This window comes from Salmo trutta, chromosome 5 (genome assembly GCF_901001165.1).
Source record: "Salmo trutta chromosome 5, fSalTru1.1, whole genome shotgun sequence".
NCBI lineage: Eukaryota > Metazoa > Chordata > Actinopteri > Salmoniformes > Salmonidae > Salmo > Salmo trutta.
Genome location: NC_042961.1, coordinates 19,069,395 through 19,089,193, shown reverse-complemented (window position 1 = coordinate 19,089,193; position 19,799 = coordinate 19,069,395). Strand labels below are relative to the sequence as shown.

At 41.9% G+C, this 19,799-nt stretch overlaps 1 protein-coding gene across 1 annotated transcript in view; it reads right to left on the bottom strand.

The window, feature by feature from the left end:
* The window catches only part of slc24a3 (solute carrier family 24 member 3), an 89,283-nt gene extending 71,373 nt beyond the window's left edge, over positions 1-17,910 (bottom strand). Inside the window, exon 1 of the mRNA XM_029752794.1 lies at positions 17,425-17,910. Within this exon, the coding sequence (XP_029608654.1) occupies positions 17,425-17,617 (193 nt within the window). The 5' untranslated portion in view covers positions 17,618-17,910. The remainder of the gene's footprint in view (positions 1-17,424) is intronic.
* Positions 17,911-19,799: the final 1,889 nt, after the last annotated feature.

Sequence of the window (19,799 nt, the reverse complement as noted above, 5' to 3'; positions counted from 1 at the left end):
GAAAATGGCTCAGTCCATCACTGAGACTGTGCTCCTACCCATCCAGGACATCTACTCGGTGCCTGAGAAGGCACGCAGCATCATCAAGGACCCCACACACCCCAGCAACAAGCTGTTCGGGAAGACGGTATCTGAGCATGAGGTCTGATAGAAACTGTCTCTGAGCCATCAGATTGCTGAAGACTTGAACTAGACAGACCAAACACACACACACACACACACACACACACACACACACACACACACACACACACACACACACACACACACACACACACACACACACACACACACACACTTCTTATACTGCTCAATTTATACACTGCCCCCCTATCCCCAATACATGTGTAAATATTGGACTATAAATTGTGTATTTCTGTATTATACTTATGCTAAAATGTTTATTCTACTGAGCCATTTACTTTGTTCGTATTCTCATCTTTTGAACAAAAATAATCTTATTGTTGTTGCAGTGTTGAGAAGGAACCTGCACGTAAGCATTTCGTTGGACAATGTTTACCATGTCTATCCCGTACATACAACTAAGAAAAACAGTCTACACTTTACTGATGAAGTGGATTGAAGGTTGGAGAGTGCGAAAGAGAGGTAGTGAGAAAGCATAAGAGAGCGATAGATAAACGAAAGAAGGAGAGTGCATTAGAGAGAGGGAGGGGAAAAGATAAAAAGTAAGAGAGAGTGACAGAAATTGCAAGCGAAGGAAGGTGATAGTGTTTTAGAGAGAGATGGAGACAGACGGACTGAGGGATGGAGTGAAAAATACGTTGTGTTCTCCCAGTCAGACTGGCGCAGAGCGGAGCGCTGCTCTCTGTTCAAACCGGCTGACCCAGATACAGCCGAATTAGTGACAGCCTCAAAGAGCAGAGAGAGAAAGTGTGTTTGTGTAAGACAGGAAGTGAGAGGAAGAAAAAGAGAGAAGGGGGGCAAAGAGAAAGAGGGAGATGGAAAGGGAGACAGAAAGAGAGAGAGTGCAAGTGAAAGAGAGCAAACGTCACTTTGCCTCAGACTCGCTACTGATGACAAGTTGCTGTCTACATCTCCATTCTCCACCAAGATCTTTGCCTCTCTCATTTCCTCTTCATCTCTATCCCTTATTTCACCATCCTCTCATATCCTCTTCATCTCTACCCCTTATTTCACCATCATACCTCTCATATCCTCTTCATCTCTACCCCTTATTTCACCATCCTCTCATTTCCTCTTCATCTCTACCCCTTATTTCACCATCATACCTCTCATTTCCTCTTCATCTCTACCCCTTATTTCATCATCATACCTCTCATATCCTCTTCATCTCTATCCCTTATTTCACCATCCTCTCATTTCCTCTTCATCTCTACCCCTTATTTCATCATCATACCTCTCATTTCCTCTTCATCTCTATCCCTTATTTCACCATCCTCTCATTTCCTCTTCATCTCTATCCCTTATTTCACCATCATACCTCTCATTTCCTCTTCATCTCTACCCCTTATTTCATCATCATACCTCTCATTTCCTCTTCATCTCTATCCCTTATTTCACCATCCTCTCATTTCCTCTTCATCTCTACCCCTTATTTCACCATCATACCTCTCATTTCCTCTTCATCTCTACCCCTTATTTCATCATCATACCTCTCATTTCCTCTTCATCTCTACCCCTTATTTCATCATCATACCTCTCATTTCCTCTTCATCTCTACCCCTTATTTCATCATCATACCTCTCATTTCCTCTTCATCTCTATCCCTTATTTCATCATCATACCTCTCATTTCCTCTTCATCTCTACCCCTTATTTCACCATCATACCTCTCATTTCCTCTTCATCTCTACCCCTTATTTCATCATCATACCTCTCATTTCCTCTTCATCTCTACCCCTTATTTCACCATCCTCTCATTTCCTCTTCATCTCTACCCCTTATTTCACCATCATACCTCTCATTTCCTCTTCATCTCTACCCCTTATTTCACCATCCTCTCATTTCCTCTTCATCTCTACCCCTTATTTCACCATCATACCTCTCATTTCCACTTCATCTCTACCCCTTATTTCATCATCATACCTCTCATTTCCACTTCATCTCTACCCCTTATTTCCCTCTCACTATCATATCTCCTCCCTTTCCGTTTCCATCTCAGCACCACTATCTCCCAACTACCCTTCTCAATTCCAGCCGCTCTCTGCCCCTTTCCTTTCCTCTGTCCACTCTCTCTCCAACTCCGCCAACCATCTCAACTCCATTTTTCTCTTGCTCTCTCATTCCCAATCTACCTCTATACCTACGTCACACTCTCTTTAGTCCGTGTTCTCAATCAATAACAACATCATGATCCAAATCTATAAAGTACTCCTTTGCTCTGTGCTGTTTTTTAGTGTTCTGCCATCGCTGCCACAACACAACCATGTTATGCAATGAGATTATCTAGCAGACCATAGGAAAAGCACATTAGTGCCCAGATGACACTCCATACATTGCTTGTGTTCATTTGTCTCAGTGACATCTACGTAGATAGCATGTCTTTCAGGGATCACTCACCAACCTATAGGGTGTAATGGTCTGACTTAGGTAAAGTGTCAAGGCCAATTATATTAAATGGCAGGAGATAATAAATCTGCTAAAACATGTTTGCTCATATTAATTACCATGGTTTCTCTATGAGTTCTATTTTAACAAACCTAACGCAATGATAAATCTAAGCGCTGGTGGTAACGCTATACTGTAGGGTCGGGGGTGTCATAAATATTTTTGCTATTTTCACAACCACAATTATGGGTGCAGTTGCTGGCGGTGGCGCAAAAGGGTTGGGTTTTGATAAATAAACAAGTTGTGGGTGTGTCGAGGCTTGGCTCCTCACTAACCAATCAGAACGTGCCCCTGGCTAAATATGTGGTTAATTCAAGATGTGTATTTCTGATGGGAAGGCTGCCGTCTTATCGGCTCCAACAATGCTATTTTGTTTGTTTTTCCGCGTTTGTAACGTGTTTTGTACATAATGATGCTGCTACCGTCTCTTATGACCGAAAAGAGCTGCTGGACAGAACTGCGATTGCTCACCTCAAACTGGACAAAGAGTTCTTCTTCAATGAGTCGGAAGGGATATACTAGTACAGACACACAACCAGAGAATGATTTATTTCAACTTTTATTTCTGTTATCACATTCCTAGTGGGTCAGAAGTTTACATACACCCAATTAGTATTTGGTAGCATTGCCTTTAAATCGCTTAACTTGGGTCAAACGTTTCGGTAAGCTTTCCACAAGGTTCCCATAATAAGTTGGGTGAATTTTGGCCCATTCCTCCTGACAGAGCTGGTGTAACTGAGTCAGGTTTGTAGGCCTCCTCACTTGTACACGTTTTTTCAGTTCTGCCCACAGATTTTCTATAGGGTTGAGGTCAAGGCTTTGTGATGGCCACTCCAATACCTTGACTTTGTTGTCCTTAAGCCATTTTGCCACAACTTTGGAAGAATGCATGGGGTCATAGTCCATTTGGAAGACCCATTTGTGACCAAGCTTTAACTGCCTGACTGATGTCTTGAGATGTTGCTTCAATATATCCACATAATTTTCCTTCCTCATGATGCCATATATTTTGCAAAGTGCACCAGTCCCTCCTGCAGAAAAGCAACTCCACAACATGATACTGCCACCCTCGTGCTTCACGGTTGGGATGGTGTCCTTTGGCTTGCAAGCATCCCCCTTTTTCCTCCAAACATAACGATGGTCATTATGGCCAAACAGTTCTATTTTTGTTTCATCAGACTACAGGACATTTCTCCAAAAAGTATGATCTTTGTCCCCATGTGCAGTTCCAAACCGTAGTCTGGCTTTTTTATGGCAGTTTTGGAGCAGTGGTTTCTTCCTTGCTGAGCGGCCTTTCAGGTTATGTCAATATAGGACTCGTTTTACTGTGGATATAGATACTTTTGTACCTGTTTCCTCCAGCATCTTTACAAGGTCCTTTGCTTTTGTTCTGGGATTGATTTGCACTTTTCGCACCAAAGTACGTTCATCTCTAGGAGACAGAACACGTCTCCTTCCTGAGCGGTATGACGGCTGCGTGGTCCCATGGTGTTTATACTTGTGTACTATTGTTTGTACAGATGAACGTGGTACCTTCAGATGTTTGGAAATTGCTCCCAAGGATGAACCAGACTTGTGGAGGTCTACAATTTATTTTCTGAGGTCGTGGCTGATTTCTTTTGATTTTCCCATGATGTCAAGCAAAGAGGCACTGAGTTTGAAGGTAGGCCTTGAAATACATCCACAGGTACACATACGATTGACTCAAATGATGTCACGGGGGACCAGTATGGAAAATAAATTGTATGAAATGTATGGAATTCACTACTGTAAGTCGCTCTGGATAAGAGCGTCTGCTAAATGACTAAAATGTAAATGTAATTAGCCTATCAGAAGCTTCTAAAGCCATGACATCCTTTTCTGGAATTTTCCAAGCTGTTTAAAGGCACAGTCAACTTAGTGTATGTAAACTTTTGACCCACTGGAATTGTGATACAGTGAATTATAAGTTAAATAATCTGTCTGTAAACAGTTGTTGGAGAAATTACTTGTCATGCAGGGGACTTTAATGCAGGGAAACTTAAACAGTTTTACCTAATTTCTATCAGCATGTTAAATGTGTAACCAGAGGAAAAGATTCTAGACCACCTTTACTCCAGACACAGAGTACAAAGCTCTCCCTCGCCCTCCATTTGGCAAATCTGACCATAATTCTATCCTCCTGATTCCTGCTTACAAGAAAAAATGTAAGCAGGAAGCACCTGTGACTCGGTCTATAAATAAGTGGTCAGATGAAGCAGATGCTAAACTACAGGACTGCTTTGCTAGCACAGACTGGAATATGTTCCGGGATTATTCAGATGGCATTGAGGAGTACACCACATCAGTCAATGGCTTTATCAATAAGTGCATTGAGGACATCGTCCCCACAGTGACTGTACGTACATAACCCAACCAGAAGCCATGGATTACAGGCAACATTCGCACTGAGATAAAGGGTAGAGCTGCCGCTTTCAAGAAGCGGGACTCTAACCCGGAAGCTTATAAGAAATCCCGCTATGCCATCCACCGAACCATCAAACAGGCAAAGAATCAATACAGGACAAAGATCGAATCGTACTACACCGGCTCCGATGCTCGTTCGGTGTGGCAGGGCTTGCAAACTATTACAGACCACAAAGGGATGCACAGCTGAGAGCTGCCCAGTGACACGAGCCTAACAGACTAGCTAAATAACTTAAATGTTCGCTTCGAGGCAAGTAACACTGAAACATGCATGAGAACATCAGCCGTTTCGGACGACTGTGTGATCACGCTCTCCGCAGCCGATGTGAGTAAGACCTTCAAAACAGGTCAACATTCACAAGGCCGCAGGACCAGACGGATTACCAGGACGTGTACTCTGAGCATGCGCTGACCAACTAGCAAGTGTCTTCACTGACATTTTCAACCTTGAGTCTGTAATACCAACATGTTTCAAGCAGACCACCATAGTCCCTGTGCCCAAGAACACTCAGGTAACCTTCCTAAATGACTACTGACCAGTAGCACTCACTTCTGTAGCCATGAAATGCTATGAAAGACTGGTCATGGCTCACATCAACACCATTATCCCAGAAACCCTAAAGCCACTCCAATTTGCATACGACACCAACAGATCCACAGATGATGCAATCTCTATTGCACTCCACACTGCCCTGTCACACCTGGACAAAAGGAACACCTATGTGAGAATGCTATTCATTGACTACAGCTCAGCATTCAACACCATAGTGCCCTCAAAGCTCATCACTAAGCTAAGGAACCTGGGATTAAACACCTCCCTCTGCAACTGGATCCTGGACTTCCTGACGGGCCGCCCCCAGGTGGAAAGGGTAGGTAACAAAACATCCAGCATGCTGATCCTCAACACGGGGGCCCCTCAGGGGTGCGTGCTCAACCCCCTCCTGTACCCCCTGTTCACTCATGACTGCACGGCCAGGCACGACTCCAACACCATCATTACTTTTGTTGATGACACAATAGTAGTAGGCCTGATCACCGACAACGACGACACAACCTATAGGGAGGAGGTCAGAGACCTGTCCGTGTGGTGCAAGTACAACAACCTCTCCCTCATCGTAATCAAGACAAAGGAGATGATTGTGGACTACAGGAAAAGGAGGACCGAGCACGCCCCCATTCTCATCGACGAGGCTGTAGTAGAGCAGGTTGAGAGCTTCAAGTTCCTTGGCGTCCACATCACCAACAAACTAACAGGGTCCCAAGCACACCAAGACAGTCATGAAGAGGATACGACAAAACCTATTCCTCCTCAGGAGACTGAAAGGATTTGGCATGGGTCCTCAGATCCTCAAAAGGTTTTACAGCTGCACCATCGAGAGCATCCTGACGGGTTGTATCACTACCTGGTATGGCAACTGTTCGGCCTCCGACCACAATGCACTACAGAGGGTAGTGCGTATGGCCCAGTACATTACTGGGGCCAAGCTTCCTGCCATCCAGGACCTCTATACCAGGCGGTGTCAGAGGAAGGCCCTAAAAATTGTCAAAGACTCCAGCCACCCTAGTCATAGACTGTTCTCTCTGCTACCGCACGGCAAGCTGTACCGATGTGCCAAGTCTTGGTCCTAGAGGCTTCTAAACAACTTCTACCCCCAAGCCATAAGAGACTCCTGAACAGCTAATCAAATGGCTACCCAGACTATTTGCATTGCCCCCCCCCCCCCCCCCCCGGAACACTGCTGCTACTCTGTTATTATCTATGCATAGCCACTTAAATAACTCTACCTGCATGTACATATTAATTACCTCGACACCGGTGCCCCCGCACATTGGCATTGACTCTGTACTGGTACCCCCTGTATATAGCCCCGCTATTGTCATTTACTGCTGCTCTTTAATTATTTGTTATTCTTTTCTCTTACTTTTTTTTCTCCTCTGTATTTTCTTAAAACTGCATTTTTGGTTAAGAGCTTGTAAGTAAGCATTTCACTGTAAGGTATAAACCTGTTGTATTCGGCACATGTGACAACATTTGATTTGTATTTATTTTATGCATTACAATGTCATCAACTCCAATTTGAATGTTAGCCTAGCTCACTAAATAGCCTGCCCCATTTGCTAAATATGTTAAACTTGTTTGCAGTTCGCATTGTTCTAATTGCGTTGCTTCAATATGGAAATACATTGTTAAATATAGGCTATAGCATTTGCACTGATATAGGGGCTGGGCCTACTGTAAATTACAGGCTGGACATTGTTGTGGGCGTGTAATACAGACAAGGCAACTTAGACTATGGAGGGTTTTACGCACATCCTCACTTTTCACAGGAGCTGGATAAAGATCCCAAATAAAGAGAAAGGGTGAATGTCCACTCACAGTTATACTGCAAAAATATTTAGTGTTTTATAAACATCCTGGAAGCATCTTACAGATGAAATTTGCACTTCTCCAGCAATAGCAGATGGATTTGCATTGCATTCAAGCCATGTAGCCTACGTTCTCACCATAAACCCAAGGAAGGTGAATCTTTCAAATTAGTTTGGTTTTTAATCAAGTTAAACAAAAAACAATCAATCAATCTGCTTTTTAAACCAACAATGAAAACTACAAGAAACGTCTGACCTCTGTGATTGGCAACAAGGGTTTTGCCACCAAGTACTAAGTCATGTTTTGCAGAGGGGTCAAATACTTATTTCCCTCATTAAAATGCAAATCAATTTATAACATTTTTGACATGTGTTTTTCTGGATTTATTTGTTGTTATTCTGTCTCTCACTGTTCAAATAAACCTACCATTAAAATTATAGACTGATCATTTCTTTGTCAGTGGGCAAACGTACAAAATCAGCAGGGGATCAAATACTTTTTTCCCTCACTGTAAGAGAATTGAATAGTTTGGAGGAGCGCGTGTTAGTGGTGCGCGGGTCAGTTTTTTGTTCACCCACACACACCCGCAACTGCTAATAACCCATCCGCAACTGCCCGACTAGACTATATGTGATAAAGTGAAAATCCCGCACCAGACCCAAACCCACCAGACCCAGACCCAAAAATGCGCTGTAGGCTGGTCAGAGACTATTTTTTGACTGGGGGTGCATGATTTTTCTAACCTAATTTAGATGTAGCCTATGTTTCTGCTTATTTCAGACATTTTGGTAGGCTATTTCTTAGTCAACTTGTCAATAATTAGATACATGCAGCTTCTCTTCCGTCATTACTAGAAGACTAAATAAACTCTTGATCACCAGAATGTCATAAATCGATAGAATGAATGCTTTAATCAAGTTTTCATCAGTACAGAGAAAATCCAATAAAATAAAATAAATAATAACAGGAAAGATTTTCTTTGCAAAATGTCCAAATGACATCAGTTTGTCCGGTTGTAAGGAAATAGGAAGCCGTGAAAACGACCCAACATGTAGGCCTATGTTTCTGATAAGATTTCAGTTCGGCTTGGATTCATTTTATGTGGTTGTAAAATACTATCAGCTTTTATGATGCTGATAAAGATAGCACCTCTACAGACAATATCTAATTGCATTCCTATTCTCTCAAGATGCTGAAAGAAAGAAATCATATTTCTCCAATCCTTTTCCCTTGTGAAAATATTGGTTACATTTGGTCAATAAATTACTGAAAGAAATGTTTTATTCTGCAGGAGGTAATATTAATAACCTGTTGGGGATAGGGGGCAGTATTTGCACGGCCGGATAAAAAACATACCCGATTTAATCTGGTTACTACTCCTGCCCAGTAACTAGAATATGCATATAATTGATTGATTTGGATAGAAAACACCCTAAAGTTTCTAAAACTGTTTGAATGGTGTCTGTGAGTATAACAGAACTCATTTGGCAGGCCAAAACCTGAGAAGATTCCAAACAGGAAGCGCTCTCTCTGACTATTTCTTGGTCTTCTTGATCATCTCTATCCAAAACAGGGGATCTCTGGCATAACGTGACATTTTCTAACACTCCCATAGGCTCTCAGAAGGCGCCAGAACGTTGAATGGTGACTTTGCAGGCCATGGCTGAAAAACAGTAGCGCATTTGGTAAGTGGTCGATCTGAGAACGATGAGACTGGGGCGCGTGCACGAGCCGACACCATGTTTTTCTTTTTTCATCTTTGAACGAAAACAGGGTTTCCCGGTCGGAATATTATCGCTTTTTTACGAGAAAAATTGTATAAAAATTGATTTTAAACAGGGTTTGACATGCTTCGAAGTACGGTAATGGAATATTTTGAATTCTTTTGTCACGAAACGCGCCGGGCGCGTCACCCTTCTTTACCCTTCGGATAGTGTCTTGAACGCACGAACAAAACGCCGCTATTTGGATATAACTATGGATTATTTGGAACCAAACCAACATTTGTTATTGAAGTAGAAGTCCTGGGAGTGCATTCTGATGAAGAACAGCAAAGGTAATCCAATTTTTCTAATAGTAAATCTGAGTTTGGTGAGTACCACACTTGGTGGGTGTCAAAATAGCTAGCCATGATGGCCGGTCTATCTACTCAGAATATTGCAAAATGTGCTTTCACCGAAAAGCTATTTTAAAATCGGACACCGCGATTGCATAAAGGAGTTCTGTATCTATAATTCTTAAAATAATTGTTATGTTTTTTGTGAACGTTTATCGTGAGTAATTTAGTAAATTCACCGGAAGTGTTCGGTGGGAATGCTAGTCACATGCTAGTCACATGCTAATGTAAAAAGCTGGTTTTTGATATAAATATGAACTTGATTGAACAAAACATGCATGTATTGTATAACATAATGTCCTAGGAGTGTCATCTGATGAAGATCGTCAAAGGTTAGTGCTGCATTTAGCTGTGGTTTGGGTTTATGTGACATTATATGCTAGCTTGAAAAATGGGTGTCTGATTATTTCTGGCTGGGTACTCTGCTGACATAATCTAATGTTTTGCTTTCGTTGTAAAGCCTTTTTGAAATCGGACAGTGTGGTTAGATTAACGAGAGTCTTGTCTTTAAAATGGTGTAAAATAGTCATATGTTTGAGAAATTGAAGTAATAGCATTTCTAAGGTATTTGAATATCACGACATGGGATTCCACTGGCTGTTGAGTAGGTGGGACGCTGGCCCATAGAGGTTAATTTTCAACTCTCCCTTTCGCAGCTTTTTTCTTATTGAATTAAACTTACCACAGAGACATTGCCGTTTCGGCATCCGTGGTTCGACTTCAACTTTTTCTGCCCATTCCAAAAAGCATTTGGCGATTGCTGTGTAGGCTATTTGGCACGCATAAGTTTATGCTTACACACTAATGCCAGATAGCCTAAAATAATGAAAGAAAAACCTCAATGTAGCCTATAAATATAAACTGCACAAGAATCATACATTTATGGATTTAAGGTATTGTTCTCTATTCAACCCGTCCGCCTCTCATCCACACAATATTTCATGACCCTAAACCTGCCCGACTGCTGGTTGAGTCAACCCGAACATCACTAGCACAAATATATCTTTGGTAGCCTAATCGTTTGAGGGGCGCTCTTTGAAAATTGGGATGGATAGCCTACTCGAACAAGCTAAATGAAGTATGCAGGTATGTGAATTGTGAATAATGAAAAAGCAGGAGGGCAAAGACCTCCAAATTATTTCAAAGCCCTCTTAGTAGACCATTTAAAACCCCTTCATTCATAGGCTAGTTGGCTAATGGCCAGGATAAAAAGATGCACCTATGTGACTCTGCTAAACTAGCCTTGATTAAGGGGATGGAAGGCGAAATAGGCGGAAACCAAGTATTTTTTATTTTGGGGGGAAATTCAGACACAAAATGCACATCTCTTCCATGGGCAGCATCAAGGCTGGGTAGGCTGGTCTTCCACTCTCAAAACCCATTCCATTATCAACTGCATTACTGTTAAGACCGGCTTTTTGCAGGTCTTAAAACTTCCCATTACCCTGCATGAAATTGTCCCTTTTGCGCTTGTTAAGGACACACCTCAAATATTGCCACCCCTTCCACCTCAGCGCAAGTGAGCTGATGTTAGACAGGTAAATTGCCAAACCTGGTATTAGGTCTGGGAAATGCCAGTGCGCCAGTTTTTACATAACGAAATTGCAAACTAATGTGCGTTTGACACTTGCGCCACCTTACCGCCAGACGAAAATAGAACCCTAAGTGTAATTATTATATTGCTATGTTTAAAAAAAAGGGCCTGAATGGAAAGACATAGGAGCAGATGGAGGAGGAAGAGAACGAGGGACATGAAGAGGTTGATGCTATATGGGAGACAGAGTAAACAGTGCACACAGGCAGGCACACATGCACAATGTGTTGGTGTGGGTTCATGATGACTGACGGTCAGCCCTGGAAAACATCACTATACTCTGAGGAAGGGAATCAGCACCATCAGACAACACAATCAATGATCAAGCTTACAGTCCCTGACACCGCCATCTTATCAGTAGAGGAAAATAACAACATTCATACAGGAGCTTGACAACATACAGTTGAAGTCGGAAGTTTACATACACTTAGTGTGGAGTCATTAAAACTCCTTTTTCAACCACTCCACAAATTTCTTATTAACATACTACAGTTTTGGCAAGTCGGTTAGGACATCTACTTTGTGCATGACACAAGTCATTTTTCCAACAATTGTTTACAAACAGATTATTTAACTTAACATTCACTGTATCACAATTCCAGTGGGTCAGAAGTTTACATACACTAAGTTGACTGTGCCTTTAACCTCTCTGGCGCATGTGGGACGAACTCGTCCCACCTACGTAACAGCCACTGAAATCCAGTGGCGCGATTTTTGAATCGTTAGAAATACTATTACTTCAATTTCTCAAACATATGACTATTTTACAGCTATTTAAAGACAAGAATCTCGTTAATCTAACCCCACTGTCCGATTTCAAAAAGGCTTTACAACGAAAGCAAAACATTAGATTATGTCAGCAGAGTGCCCAGCCAGAAATAATCAGACACCCATTTTTCAAGCTAGCATATCATGTCACATAAACCCAAACCACAGCTAAATGCAGCACTAACCTTTTATGATCTTCATCAGATGACACACCTAGGACATTATGTTATACAATACATGCATGTCTGTTCAATCAAGTTCATATTTATATCAAAAAACAGCTTTTTACATTAGCATGTGACGTTCAGAAAAAGCATAACCCCCGCAAACTTCCGGGGAATTTACTAACAGTTTGCTAAATTACTCACGATAAACGTTCACAAAAAGCATAACAATTATTTTAAGAATTATAGATACATTACTCCTCTTTGCACTCGATATGTCCGATTTTAAAATTGCTTTTCGGATGAAGCACATTTTGCAATAATCTAAGTACATAGTGACAAAAATGTCTAAATATTCCATTACCGTACTTCGAAGCATGTCAACCGCTGTTTAAAACCAATTTTTATGCCATTTATCTCGTAGATAAGTGATAATATTCCGACCGGGAATATGCATTGAGCCTAAACAGCCGAATTAAATTTCTCCTCAGGAGCGAATCGTACACGCGCCTCATTCAAAGGTCCTCTGAGCCGCCACTTGCCAAAGCCGATAATGTGTTTCAGCCTGAGGCTCCCTCGTCAACCTTCAGTTATTTCCCGGGCTCTGAGAGCCTATCGGAGCCCTGGAAATTGTCACGTTACAGCTAAGATCCTTGCTTTTCAATAAACAGATGCAAGACGCACGACTCCTTGTCAGACAGGGTACTTCCTGCTTGAAACCTTGTCAGGTTTTTGCCTGCCATAGGAGTTCTGTTATACTCACAGACACCATTCAAACAGTTTTAGAAAATTCAGAGTGTTTTCTATCCAAACCTGAACAATAATATGCATATTCTAGCTTCTGAGTTGGTGTAGGAGGCAGTTAAAAATGGGCACATATTTTTTCCAAAATTCTCAATACTGCCCCCTATCCCCATTATGTCATGGTTTTAGAAGCTTCTGATAGGCTAATTGACATAATTTGAGTCAATTGGAGGTGTACCTGTGGATGTATTTCAAGGCCTACCTTCAAACTCAGTGCCTCTTTCCTTGACATCATGGGAAAATCCAAAGAAATCAGCCAAGACCTCAGAAAAAAAATGGTAGACCTCCACAAGTCTGGTTCATCCTTGGGAGCAATTTCCAAATGCCTGAAGGTACCACGTTCATCAGTATAAACAATAGTACGCAGTATAAACACCATGGGACCACGCCGCCATCATACCGCTCAGGAAGGAGACGCGTTCTGTCTCCTAGAGATGAAAGTACTTTGGTGCGAAAAGTGCAAATTGATCCCAGAACAACAGCAAAGGACCTTGTGAAGATGCTGGAGAAAACCGGTACAAAAGTATCTATATCCACACTAAAACAAGTCCTATATCGACATAACCTGAAAGGCCACTAATCAAGGAAGAAGCCACTGCTCCAAAACCGCCATAAAAAAGCCAGACTACGGTTTGCAACTGCACATGGAGACAAAGATCATACTTTTTGGGGAAATGTCCTCTGGTCTGATGAAACAAAAATAGAACTCTTTGGCCATAATGACCATCGTTATGTTTGGAGGAAAAAGGGGGAGGCTTGCAAGCCGAAGAACACTGTCCCAACCATGAAGCACAGGAGTGGCAGCATCATGTTGTGGGGGTGCTTTGCTGCAGGAGGGACTGGTGCACTTCACAAAATATATGGCATCATGGGGAAGGAAAATCATGTGGATATATTGAAGCAACATCTCAAGACATCAGTCAGGAAGTTAAAGCTTGGTTGCAAATGGGTCTTCCAAATGGACAATGACCCCAAGCATTCTCTCACGTCACCCCGCTCCTCCGCACACTCCACTAGCTTCCAGTTGAAGCTCGCATCTGCTACAAGACCATGGTGCTTGCCTACGGAGCTGTGAGGGGAACGGCACCTATGTACCTTCAGGCTCTGATCAGTCCCTACACCCAAAGAAGGGCACTGCGGTCATCCACCTCTGGCCTGCTCGCCTCCCTACCTCTGCGGAAGCACAGTTCCCGCTCAGCCCAGTCAAAACTGTTCGCTGCTCTGGCACCCCAATGGTGGAACAAGCTCCCTCACGACGCCAGGACAGCGGAGTCAATCACCACCTTCCGGAGACACCTGAAACCTCACCTCTTTAAGGAATACCTGGGATAGGATTAAGATAGATATAGATGTACTATTGTAAAGTGGTTGTTCCACTGGATATCATAAGGTGAATGCACCAATTTGTAAGTCGCTCTGGATAAGAGCGTCTGCTAAATGACGTAAATGTAAATGTTCTTCCAAAGTTGTGGCAAAATGGCTTAAGGACAACAAAGTCAAGGTATTGGAGTGGCCATCACAAAGTCCTGACATCAATCCTATAGAAAATTTGTGGGCAGAACTGAAAAAGCGTGTGCGAGCAAGGAGGCCTACAAATCTGACTCAGTTACACCAGCTCTGTCAGGAGGAATGGGCCAAAATTCACCCAACTTATTGTGGGACGCTTGTGAAAGGCTACCCAAAACGTTTGACCCAAGTTAAACAATTTAAAGGCAATGCTACCAAATACTAATTGAGTGTATGTCAACTTCTGACCCACTAGGAATGTGATGAAAGAAATAAAAGCTGAAATAAATAATTCTCTCTATTATTATTCTGACATGTCACATTATTAAAATAAAGTGGTGATCGTAACTGACAGGGAATTTTTACTCAGATTAAATGTCAGGAATTGTGAAAAACTTAATTGAAATGTATTTGGCTAAGGTGTATGTTAACCTCCGACTTCCACTGTAGATACCACAGAGCATCAGCACCTTGGTTCTGTAGAAAACTAGTGGATGATGGAATGTCCGCCTACTTTGACAATCTGGAAGAGTGTTATAATAATCCAATCCATTACGTCAGTATAGGTGTAAATAAAATAAGGTAATAAGATAAGAGGTGCCCATAGAGTGTGTCACTGAAACAATATCATGTTGTACTTTACCTCCAAATAAACTACAAGTGATGTCAGTGATTGATTTTCTTAGACACATTGAGTCGCAACTAACATTCAACTTTGAGCTTGCTTCCCCTAAGATAAAACCTAACTCTGTATTTGGTAAGTAGCATTATGTGAAATCTAAAATGTTTTGTTTTATTATCTCTCTTGCTTTGACAGTGTATAAGGGGGATAATGCAGGAAGATGTCACCAGTGTCCCTCTCCCCTCTTGGTAATTTTTCTGACCTTGCAAGAATGTGAATTGTTTCACTTTTCTCCACTTTTTGTTCAGTGATGATCAAATATCATATTATGGTCATGTTCAGTTTCTCATGTTCAGTTCCTCATGTTCAGTTCTTCTTTCAATAGACCCATATTGGACATAGGATTTTAAACCCATGTTATGAAATTTGTTGACAGAGCAAGAGACACGTACGTAGCTGGGTTGTGCTTGAATTACGGTGGCATTTGGAAATGGCATTTGAGAAAAAAGAAACATACTTTTTCAAGATGTTTTCATTTAAATGTATTTGGGTACATCTTCCCATAGTAAATCAACTAATATGGTAGCTTAATGACTTTTTACCATTACAATAACATTGTGCCACCAGTAGGAGTAGTAACACCAATGATGGTAACGCCAATGTGACATTTTGGTAAATGAGGATTTTCTTAAATGGCGAAAATTCTCAAATCTAAGGTAAGCAACTATTTCAAAATAATTTACTAAAGTGATAATTAACCATTTTAAATTGAGTAACGCCACGTAACACTTTGGAATTAGATAACAAATGATCAATGGAATCCTCAAATTTATGGCATACTAAAAAGGTGTGATTAACTAATAATTGTATTTAATATATCCCCCAATAACAGTTTGCCATTGGAGAGAATGCTCAAGGTCTTTGTATATCTTTGTAAAGAGTGATTTTGAAAGGGGTAACATCAACGACATAAAACTGAGGGACACACATCATACTAGTAAAAGTTATTTTTAATAGCGTTCATTCTTTTTATTGATCTATACCATATGTGTCAAACTCATTCCACGGAAGGCAGAGCTTCTGCGGGTTCACACTTCTCCCTTGTACTTGATGAACTAAGGTCACTAATTGGTAAGAAACTCCCCTCGCCTGGTTGTCTAGGTCTAATTCCATGGAGGGCCTAGTGTCGGCAGGCTTATGTTTTTTCCTTTCAATTATGCCCTAGACAACCAGGTGTGGAGAGTTCCGCAATTAGTGACCTTAATTTATCAATCAAGTACAAGAGAGGAGCGAAAACCCGAAGACACTGCTGTCCACGGAATGAGTTTGACACCTTTGCTTTAACTTAACTCCTAGCCTAGTTAATGTCAACCACAACAAATTGGAATTGGTAACATAGCAGCAATTTAGCAAATTTGTAACATTTAACAAATGACAGTTCTTGCACCACACATGGGTGGCAGGTAGCCTAGTGGTTAGAGCGTTGGACTAGTACCGAAAGGTTGCAAGATCGAATCCCAGAGCTGACCAGGTAAAACCTGTTGTTCTGCCCCTGAACAAGGCAGTTAACACACTGTTCCTAGGCTGTCATTGAAAATAAGAATTTGTTCTTAACTGACTTGCCTAGTTAAATAAAGGTCAAATTAAAAATAGGCATTATTTGTTGTAACTAATTTATGCACAATCCTCGCTTTAGGCCAACATAAAAAACGATTCTCATGGAAACTAAAAGGTCACACTCCAACCTGGTCTCAGAGCATTTTATATTATTCTGTATCTAAATCCGGAATACCCATTTACAATATATTATACAATATAGTATATCATACAATATATTATGTTTCGTATGGTATGTATTCATTTGTTGATGTCCATCACCCATTTCGTATGATATGTTACGAATTACAATTTCATATTATATGTTATGAATTTTAGCTAAGTGGCTAACATTATTTAGCTGGTTAATGTTAGCTAGGCTAGGGGTTAGGTTAGGGTTAAGTTTAGGAGTAAGGTTAAACGGTTACAGTTTGGGCTAAGGTAGGGGAAGTGTTAGCATACTACAAAGTAGTAATTAGCAGAAAATTAGCTAAAATTGCCTGTAATGAGATTTGAACTCACAACCTTTGGGTTACTAAACGTTCGTGTTATATGCCCGACCAACCACCCTACATTATTTTTTTCCTTAAGTAACCATACCAAATGTAACATATACTAGTTCCAGTGTCCCTGATTTACCTTTCCTATATTACGTCTTGAATATGAGACCAAGCTGCTCACTCACTATGAAGTGCCTACTAAAACTGATATTATTGAACAAAGTTCTAGCATCACTGCCTATATGTCCATTCTTAGGAGCCTCATACAATTGTGAAACTCAATACAAACACTCTCCCAAACGATTGCAAATAGGCAACTGTTCAACAATACATTCTGGCAACAAGTATCTCACCTGCTTTCTCCGCCAAACACGAGAGCCCCATTACAAGCACGAGCAGCACCCCAATGAAGCACATCTGCACACCGAGCAACTCCATTCGCTTTTTCCGCCGAGCTTTGGTTTTCTGTTGGTTCAGCATCACTTGAAGCGGCCCACACCGCACCCGGACGGTCCCGGGCATCATGCCAAAAGCCATCCCATCCATGGATACGTTTTTACGGCGACAAGGCTTCTGGGGTCCCGGAAAGTGAACGTGGAGGGAAGCCGGGAGAAAGAGGGGCTTCGGAAAGTTACACAACGCAAGAGATGGGCTGTCGATGGGTGAAAGAAAATGTTGGTATTCTATCTTGCGTCGGTTGCGATGTTGTCTTCTATATTACTTCGGACCGAAGTGTTGTTGTGCGTTGTGGCTGTTGCAAGAGGACGGAGCACTCCATGGATGCTTCAGTTTGGTGCCAGTTCTCGCAGGACACAGTCTGCAGCGAGGCTGGTGATGTTGAAGAGAGAGCGCAGAAAAGAGAGGGGAGGAGTATGTGTGTGTCTGTGTGTGTGTCTGTGTGTGTGTGTGTGAGAGAGAGAGAGAGAGAGATAGATTGTAAAGCTATAGCCAACAGAATTAGCCTATGGTTTAAATTTTTTATGACATAATGTTGAATTCAGGTTAATTGACAACACAATCAAATGTAAATCAACACTAGACGTCGAACTTGAGTCTGTGCCCAGTGGGATACATTTTTGAAGCAGCAGGCGTTATTTGGAACAAAAAAATACGCGCTCATCGTTGCCCTCTCCTGGATGCAGTAGGCCCATATTCCATCGTTTCTTTCAGATAGCCTATTGCAGTAGATCCGTTTGGCAATGGATGGCAATTTGGACATTGTAAATCCTTTGCATAAGAATGGCAGGCACCCATAAGTGCGCACGCGGACACACACACACACACACACACACACACACACACACACACACACACACACACACACACACACACACACACACACACTGTGGGTGAATGTCAATCTTAACACTCATGCACCGCACCACTCTCCTCTCCTTCATTATCGCATAATCACAGGTTGACCTCTTCTAACCTGGTGAGACCCAGCATACACCCACTCCACTCTGCTTTTGATGCATTCCACTCATCAGCAGGTTCATGTTCAGTATCAGCCTCCATTCAGTATGTAGTATAAAGTAGTCAGCCTCAATAGACTGAACAACAGGTTGACCACACACACTCCAGTTGATTGGGGTCAAAGGTAACACCCTCTGTTTCTCCCAAGCCAGAAACATTCATAGTGCATTTTAAGCACTTACATGGCATCAACATGAATAACCCCAGGCTCTTTAATTTAACCATTATTTTACCAAGTAAGTTGACTGAGAACACATTCTCATTTACAGCAACAACCTGGGGAATAGTTACAGGGGAGAGATGAATGGGCCAATTGTAAGCTGGGGATGATTAGGTGACCATGATGGTATGAGGGCCAGGCGGTGTCTCCAGCCACTCCAGCCACCTTAGTCATACTTTGTTCTCTCTGCTACTGCATGGCAAGCGGTACCAGAGCGCCAAGTCTAGGTCCAAGAGGCTTCTAAACAGCTTCTACCCCACAAGCTACAAGACTCCTGAACAGCTAATCAAATGGCTTACCAGACAATTTGCATTGCCCCCGTCTTCTACTCTCTGTTATCTATGTATAGTCACTTTAATAACTGTACCTACATGTACATATTACCTCAACACCGGTGCCCCCGCACATTGTCTCTACCGGCACCCCCTGTATATAGCCCCACTATTGTTATTTACTGCTGTATGTTTTTTTACACCGTGTTATGATTAACTAGTTAAGATTTGGCCCTGTAAAGTGCATTAGGTCATGGGCCACATCGTTTTGGAATAGTTTTGATCTTACTGAATCGGAGTACAGGGTGCTTTTTGGTGAGCCTGTTGCAGCATAATCTTGTATGTTGGGCAGAGATACTTGATAATATCATCACAGGATGGAGGTGTCCTCAGGCCCACCTATCCCATAATGCCCTCTGAGTGTTAGCCAATGAGTTGCCAGATTAGAGCTATCGCCCCTTGGTCTGTACTCGCACAATCTCACTCACACATACACACTCATATGCTCAAACACACACACTTCGGGATTGAACATAATCCTGTTCCAGAGCGCATCACAGCAGGGATTCAGGACATTTGAAAATTGAATCAAATGGATTATGATGAGGAAACGAATTTTTGATTCAGTGCCGTTGAGAATTTCTGCTGCCTTAGTGGGAAGGAGGAAGACTGGTTTAAGCACACAATGAACCTGAGATCCAAGAGTTTTACTAGGTAACATGCTGACCACCAAATGAAATGTATTTGTCACATACACATG